The sequence below is a fragment of the Sminthopsis crassicaudata genome, chromosome 1 (genome assembly GCF_048593235.1).
Source record: "Sminthopsis crassicaudata isolate SCR6 chromosome 1, ASM4859323v1, whole genome shotgun sequence".
In the NCBI taxonomy this organism is placed as follows: domain Eukaryota; kingdom Metazoa; phylum Chordata; class Mammalia; order Dasyuromorphia; family Dasyuridae; genus Sminthopsis; species Sminthopsis crassicaudata.
Window position 1 is genome coordinate 299,680,675 of NC_133617.1, and position 8,518 is coordinate 299,689,192.

Here is an 8,518-nt window from a genome sequence, read left to right on the forward strand (position 1 = left end):
TACTTAGAAAATCAGGTTTACAATAATAAAGATAGAACCAAAGTTGGCTGTTTGAAGTAAACATAAGCAGCCCAGAGAAATAGTTTTTATTTCACTCTTTGCATGAGCATATCAGAATACAGTCATTGGTCCTAAGACTGTTTTTATAGTGTAATGCTTTCACTATATGGTCTAGGATCATATATTTTAGAATGGAAGGAACCTAGGGCTTCAAGTCCAACTCCATCTTACAGATGAGGAAATGGAGACCCAAAAAGTTAAGTGACATCCAAGTATACACAAGTAGTAATCTTTAGAATTAAATATAATTTGCAATGTAAATGGATTCTCCAACTTTTTAGCAATGTATTTGGGGGGGGGGGTCATTTTTTTTTTTAATCTTGCTACTTACCTTCCTTATGTCCCTTTGATTTTGGGACCTCCTACTTAAATTGAAGAGATATAAATTAAGTAATAATAGTATGGTGAGGAGATTCTAGAGGATTGATTCAAAAATAGCCTTTGATATACGAGTGAAACAAGTTTCTAGAGAACTAACCTCTAAGACAATCCTTGATTATGGTCAATGATATAGATGAAGGATGATGACAAACACATAAAATACTAAAAGGGAGAATTAAGGAATATAGAGGTAGACAAGATCCAAAGAGATTTTGGCAAGCTAAACTGACAAATTTAACCCAATAAGATGAAACTGAATCATCTTAAGACTAAAGCAACTAGGTTAAATTTTTTTTCATAAATATGAAATGGGTAAGGTATAACAAGATAATAGTTTCTATGAAAAAATCTGATGGTTTTAATGGACTGCACAGTCACCATGAGTCAACAAAATGATACAGAAATACTATCAAATATGAGCCTAGACTACCACAAATATAACATGATAACCCAAGTGAGTGCAATGATAATCCTATTGTATTAGTTTCATTTTTTCACAGATATTTATATGGCACATTAATGTCTGCAAAGCACTTTACATACATTTTTTTTCATTGCATCAACCTTGTAAGATACACAATAACCATATTAATAGATAAGGAGAACAAAGCTCATGAAATTAAAGTGATTTGGCCTGAGCCACAGTTAGAAAAGAGATGAGGTTTGATCCTAGCTTCTCCTGTTCCTAAACTCTTTCTCCAACCTCACACTATTACTCTGTTCAGGACTAAGCACCACATTTTAGGAACAACAGTGTGCCCAGAGGTGGGTGATCATACATCAAGGGATGCTCATAGCATATAGAGTCATTTGGAAAAAAAATGAGGCAGAGAAGATTTAGGTGTGACTTGATAAAGTCTTGTCTTACTTAAGAGGCTATATGAAAGAGTATTTTGACATGTTCTGTTTGGCCAAAAGAGAGAAGAATTGGGAGCAATCCTTTATAGGGAAGTGGATTTCAGCTTCAAGTAATTGTTTAATCTATTCTCCCTTTAAATCTGTAAGACTATAAAGCTGTGCCATGAAAAATCAGAACAGAGCTCAGAACAATTTTATTCTGTTTCACTGTTTAATATCTATGACAGTGCCTTCATCTGATTTTTTGACAGGTCTAAGTATTGTTCACCTCAGAAATTCTGAGTTCTGTGAAAACTGGACCAAAACTGCCTTCTGGTAACTTAAGGCAGTGAAGCAAAGGCTCAAATAGGGCTTTTGGACAAGAAATTTTCACCAAGCATTGCAAAGGCATTAAACATCTGACCAATTCCTAGTATTCCTTAGGGACTATAGATTTGGAAATCTTCAAAGGGGTCTCAGAGTAGCTTAATTTTTGGATTTAGTTTAATTCTCCTTCCCAGCCAATTAAAGGAGTATAATTTTCCTATTCTCAATCCATATTCCCCCTCCAGGGCCGAATCATATCATTTCTTTGTTCTCTTAGGGATTGAGCTACAATCTCACTGGGTGACCTTAGTTCCTGTCTTTGCCTCCCTTGTCTACTATATAAGCTGTGCTCTCCCTTAGGACCTAACCTTGGCAAAGGCACATCTTTTGTCAGTTATTTACTAAGGATGCTTGCGCTGGGCTTATCTTTAAAGATTTAGAGCAGGAGAAGGGAGAAGAAATAGCCTGTCATCATACTTAATCCCTCCTCAAAACTACTAATTAAAGACCATTCACAGAATGATAGAAACTGATAAGGACTGTTTCATTCTTTCAATGTACATTCTAGAATCATAGATTTAGAAATGGAAGCAACCCAGGAGACCATCTGGTCAAATTTCCTCATTTTACAAGTGAGAAAATTATGAGCCAGGAAGTTGTCATTTAACAATATTTAACATATGTATGTACATAATCACATTACACACATATACATGGATATAATATATGCATACATATATACATACACAACATGTGTATATACATGCATATATGAATTTATGTGCATACACACATGCTATATGCATGTGCCAAAACATTTATACATGCATGCAATATGCAGTACCTAGGCATATATGCATACATGCATGCAACCATGCACACATATTTGCATATGCATATACACAATGTAATATGTGAGCACATGTATGTATACATGTGCACATGTTATCTGTCTTTGTATGTGCATATGTGTGTGTGCACATGGCTCATGTATGTACATATGTATGCATTTGGTTGTATTACACACCTGCATGTATAGTGTTTTATACATGTACATGTGTATGCATGTATGTGTATGAGCCTACAGACACATATATAATACAGTGGTATGTGTGTACACATGTGCGTGTATGCATATACTACATATGCATGGTATGTGTGCACATATGTGTATATGTACACAGATACATATAATATGTGTGGGGGTTTTTTGTGTTAGAGGAACCATTTCTGTGAACACTCTAGAGCAGATCACCCTGGAGATACAAGGGAAGAGGCTTCCACAGAGAATTGCAGAGAGCCAAAAAAGCTATGGCTTGAGAGAAGAAGAGCCCATTTTGTAAAGCTCTACTTGACGGCCCTAACTTTAAATTCATATAAGTGTTAGCAAACCCTAATTTCATGCAATAAATCAGTAGGATCCAAGTTCAAGTCCTGATTCTCATTCAACCTGTGTGTTTTAGGACTTCAACACTTCCATTGAAAAAGAAAATCTCTAAGGTTTCCTCAAGATCCTATCACCAAAAAAAAAAAAAAAATCCTATCACCCCATGTTCTATTAAATAATATTAGAAATGGAGCAAGTTTAAGGATAACTTATAATAAATATAAGGATAATTACTCAAACATACTTTTAATATATTTAATCATATTGCCTTTTCTCAAGATGATTGAAGGCAGACACCGATTCACCATCAAAATGGCCTTGGAGAGGAAGGTATGGAGAGGGAAATAGGGTTTTTTGGTGTCTGTAAGTGTCTTAGATTTGTCAGGTATACACCCCGGACTCATTCTTAAATTCTCCTATTAACCCATTCTTCTGAGTATTGTTAAACCTCCCTTTTTCAATGTCATAGATGAGCAGTTTTCAAACAGGAATAACTATAATCCTTATCACACATAATTGTTATAAGGATTCAAACAAATAATAGATGCAAAATGCTTTGCAAACCTTAAAACATTATATCAATATAGTTATTATTATTAAATATGCCAATCACTGTGTAATCATGGACAAGACATTCTCGAAGGGTCTTGGTTTCCTCATCCATAAAATGAAGAACTAGACAATAATTACCGACTTTTTATTCAATAATTTAAGTGCACCACTTTATTTGATCCTCCCAACAACACTATAACATACTATCCCAGGTATTATTTTCCTTATTTTATAGCTGAGGAAGCCAAGGCCCACAGAGGTTGAATGATTGGAACACTCACACTGCTACTAAGCCTTCACTGTGGGATTTGAAACTAGGGCTCTGAGTTCCGAATTCAGCTTTCTTTTCCACTAACCCTGCTGGCTCTCTAGATGACAATTAACATCCTTTACAACTTTCAGGTTTTTTGACCCTGTACCTCTCAGACAAATTTCTACCATGGGATACTCCTCCCTAGTCAGTCACTGGCCCATTTCCCACCTCCTTTTCCTCTCACTACACAATATGTCCTTCTCTCTCTCTGTCAATCTCAACCTTATTCCACCTGCCTTAAAAACTAGAAATTTTTAAAATGGTTCATTTCATCACAATCATAAGAGCTTTTGAAATGTGCATCTGTTTGATGCTTCAGATTATAACCCCATATGTTCTTCATATCAGAGGCAAATCCTCATAATTTCTCCCTGTTTCAAAAGAGTGGGGAGCTGACACACAGAGAAATTAAAGAAATTACCCTAAGACATAAACCAAGTCACTTATAAAACTGGATTGATGGAAATAATGTCTCCCCATCAGCTATGCTATGTCTCCTTATCTCATGATATCACACTCTTTGGAGAAACCCTCAGAGTAAAACGAAAATGTTTTCATCTCTATAATCAAATGATTTTGATTCATATCAGTTTGTGCTTTTCCAAAAAAATAATATTTTCTTCAATGTAGAGGAATACAGAGGCCATCTAGTCCAATCCCCTCATTCTACAGCTGGGGAAGATGAGCCAGAGAGAGGAAGTGACTTACCTGAAGTAGCATAGGTGGTAAGTATGTTGAAGAGCTAGGATCCAAACTTTGGTCTTTTGACTTCAAATCCAGGACTTTACACTAGTTATTCAAGAAATAAGGGCTAATTTTTTTTTTAACATGGCTTCAAATTCACATGAAATCAACAAGATTCAGACACATGAACATAATTACCAAAGTCTGCCTTTAAAGTAATTTCCCACTAATTAAAAATCATGCACCCCTATACTATAAAAATACAACCTTTCACTGCCTTCACTGATTCCCCATTCACAACAGCTCCTGCCAGCATAACAAAACTATAATATCAAAATACTGGATTATATAGGGTTTTCTTTCCTATTATCTTTTTTTTCTTTTCATTTTTACCTTTTTGCTCTTTCCAGGTGAAGTTTAGAGTATGGCCAGTGAGGTTGAGATTGCATCCATCATGAGGAAATATAAATCTTTTGTCTTTTTGCCCCTCCTCCTTGGAGGCTGTTTGTGTCTTGGTGATTCAGCCTCTTCGGTCACCTGGAGAAGAGGTACAGCACTTATAAGGAAATCTTTTTGATAGGCAACTCTGGATTGCTTCCCATCCTGTAGAAACACTTGCAGAACAAAAATTGATTTCCAGAGATGCATCTAATTTTCATTTCCCTTTTCAGTGGCAAATGTCTCAATGAAAAATTTCTCAGACTCAGGTTTGCCCTTTAAGATTTAAAAAAATGATCTCCTTTAAAAAATAAATAAATAAATAAATAAATAATGATTCTACTTGGGGGGAAAAAAAGTAGTTCCTTCTTCCAAATGCTAGTATGTTTCACTGGGTTCTTATAAGTGGTTCCTGATCAGAGGGGAGAAGAGGGTATTTAGCAGAACATTTCCCCCCCTCAGGTTTTCTTGTTCATCTGAGCTGAGCTGAGCCATCTGTTTTATGTGGTGCTTGGGTAATCCTGAGCACATCTCTTTAAAAGAACAGGAGAGTGAGTTCAAGGAAAGAACATAATTTGTGGTTGCAGTTTAAAAGCTTGGTTTAAAAGCTGTAGACCGCCCTCACCCCCGGCAAATCTCTGAGTTGAGAGCTGATTCAAGTGGGTGGAGGGAGGCATGTGGGGTAAAGAGGAAAGAAAGAAAGGAAGGAAAAACCTAAACCAACAGAAGCTAGAAGCAGAGAATGGAAGGACAGTCAGTCCACTGGAGACCAAGAGCCCAGGTCTTCACTGAGAACCAAAGTATTACTGTTAGACTATATTTTTGATACACTTCAAAGAAAGATCTTTAAAACTGACAAATGCATTGGATAAAACAATCTCTTAAGAAGTAGGCTCTCATCATCATCTAGGTTACAGAATCAGGAAGAAACATGTTAAGAACTTGCTATGTACCAGGCATTGGCAAAGATTAGCTTAAAATTACAATTATCACCATCCAGTTGTTCCTTGAAAAAAACGAGTGACAGTCATTCACACCCACCCGCAGAATGAAAAGGAGCCAGACATCTGTCAAGTTTTTCCCTGGCCAGACTAGGTGAATTTTCTAATGCTGAAACAACCACACCTGTAGGCTCCACTCACCTAGAAACCCGATACCCACTTATTAAGACAGCTCAGCTGCCTCTTTGTTGACTCCTAGTTTCATCTCTCATAAGCCCAAAGGATCTCATAAGCCCAAAGGAAGAAACAGAGCTTGGTACAGCACTTGGTTCAGCAGTTGTCTGGTTTGGAGATAAAGCTGACAGAAGAAAGCCTTAATATAGACTTAGGACACCACCCTTTTCTCTCTCCCAATACAACCCAGGTGAAAAGAATTCAGGTAATAAGATTTAAAGCTAGAAGAGCTGTCAGAAGCTATTTAATCCAACTCTCTCATTTACAGTTGAAGAAACTAAGAAGTGACTTGTCAAAGATCATCCAGGCAGCAAATACCAGAACTGTTCCAAACCCAGGTTTCCCAATTCCAAAACAACAGTTTCCCCTTCCCGAATGTTCTCTCTCATCCAAACAGACACATTGTACCTTGTTGGCAGTCTTAGACACTAATTGAAAGGCTTTTGTCCAACCCTACTCCCACCTTCTAAGAGTTGGAAAATATCCCAATGGAAAACAATGACGCTCATTCCAAAGTGCAAAGGAGGGCTTACAATTTGAATGATCCCAGAAAAAGTGAGACAAAAAAATCACAATCAAAATAAATAGCAGATATAAAATCTTCTGATATAATTTTTTATTGAGGGAGTCAAAGGGAAAAAATTTTGAAAGTTGTTGTGGTAGAGAAAAGGAAAGACACCAAAGAAAGGAACGTTTCTTTATCTTTCTCTATCATTTATCACAGTACTCTGCATACCAGAGGAATACAATAAGAGATTCTTTAAGATGTGGTCAATTCTAGAACAATACTCCTAACAAACAAGCTGGTTTCTACACTTATGGCCTCTCTGTCTCTGTCTCTGTCTCTCTCTGTCTCTGTCTCTCTCTCTGTCTCTGTCTCTGTCTCTCTCTCTCTCTGTCTCTTTCTCTCTCTCTCTCTCTCTCTCTCTCTCTCTCTCTCTCTCTCTCTCTGTCTCTGTCTCTGTCTCTCTGTCTCTCTCTGTCTCTGTCTCTGTCTCTCTCTCTCTCTCTCTCTGTCTCTGTCTCTGTCTCTCTCTCTCGCTCTCTCTCTTTCTCTGTCTCTTTTTCTCTCTCTCTGCTCTCTGTCTCTCTCTATCTCTTTGTGTCTCTGTCTCTGTCTTAGTCTGTCTCTCCCCCTCCCTTCCTCCTTGACTGTCTCTCTCTGTCATTCTCTCTCTCCCCCTTCCTCTCCCTCTCTGTCCCACCCTGTGTGTGTCTGTCTGTGTCTCTCCTCCTCCTTTTCTCCTTGACTCTCTCCCTGTTTTTCCTCTCTCTGTTTCTATGTGTCTGTCTCTCTGTCTCTCTCTCTCTTTCTCTGTTTCTCTCTTTGCCATTCTCTCTCCGTGTCTCTGTCTCTCTGTCATTCTGTGTGTCTGCGTGTGTCTTTGTCTCTCTCTCTCTCTCTTTCTCTGTCTCTCTCTGTCATTCTCTGTCTCTGTCTTTCTCTCTGTGTCTCTGTCTCTGTCATTATCTTTCTGTGTGTCTCTGTCTCTTTGTCTTTCTTTGTCATTCTCTCTGTCTCTGTGTGTGTTTCTATTTCTCTATCTCTTTTCTCTTTCATATTATGCACACACACACATTCTAAAGGTATAAAGATACAATGTAATGATCTGAAAATCATTGGTATTTAGGTGACATAGTAGATAGAAGGTACTGGGTCTGCAGTCAGAAAGACAAGTTCAAATTCATCCTTAGACACTTACTATCTGTGTGACCCTCTGGACAAATCATATTATTTCAGTTTCATCAACTATAAAAGCATCTCTCTCATAGGACTGTTGGAAGCTTCAAATGAAATAATAATTCTAAGAAGAACTTAGCACTGAGCCTAAGACATAATATACACTATAAAAATGTTTATTTCCTTCCCTTTCCTTTGTTTCAAGACCATGATGATCTCCATCCTCTGATACTCCCTAACAAGCTCATTTATAAAATGTGATTTCCACAACTGAATATAAAACTTGAGGAGTAGCAAACTAAAGCAAAGTGCAAAGGGAAACACTTCCCTAGTCCTAAACTTTCATGGAGGCCATATAATAGTATTGACTTATATTGAACTTTTGGCCTTCTAAGAGTACATTTTGCAGGCCACAGCTCTTGTACACAAACCCAAGAAAAACAATGAATTTTTGTAAATGTCAATTGCTGTGGAAACTGGAGCTGACACAATTATCAGTGTCCATGGAATGGGATCTGACCCATGCCCAGAATACACAATGCTATTCCTTCACATGGAAGCTATTTCCTGAAAAATCATGATAAATTGAATGGAAGTGTCTTGGAGAGAGTGATTTTTGGAACATAAATAGATATTCTGTAAATGATTCTGGTCAACTAATCAAAGGAGAATATTCACTTGAT

The 8,518-nt window shown here is 37.3% G+C and overlaps 1 protein-coding gene across 5 annotated transcripts in view; it reads right to left on the bottom strand.

Annotated features, from left to right (window-relative positions):
* SERPINB11 (serpin family B member 11) overlaps positions 1–6,560 on the bottom strand; it is a 30,927-nt gene extending 24,367 nt beyond the window's left edge. The window contains exons 1-3 of one of the 5 annotated variants that reach the window (XM_074279012.1): positions 6,122–6,273; positions 4,935–5,078; positions 4,566–4,646 (exon numbers count right to left, since the gene is read on the bottom strand). In XM_074279012.1, the coding sequence (XP_074135113.1) occupies positions 4,566–4,577 (12 nt within the window). In that variant the 5' untranslated portion in view covers positions 4,578–4,646; positions 4,935–5,078; positions 6,122–6,273. Of the gene's footprint in view, positions 1–4,565; positions 4,669–4,934; positions 5,079–6,121 lie in introns of all 5 variants that reach the window. The other 4 variants (XM_074279014.1, XM_074279013.1, XM_074279016.1 and 1 more) reach the window with 4 other exon arrangements.
* Between the last annotated feature and the right edge of the window lie 1,958 nt (positions 6,561–8,518).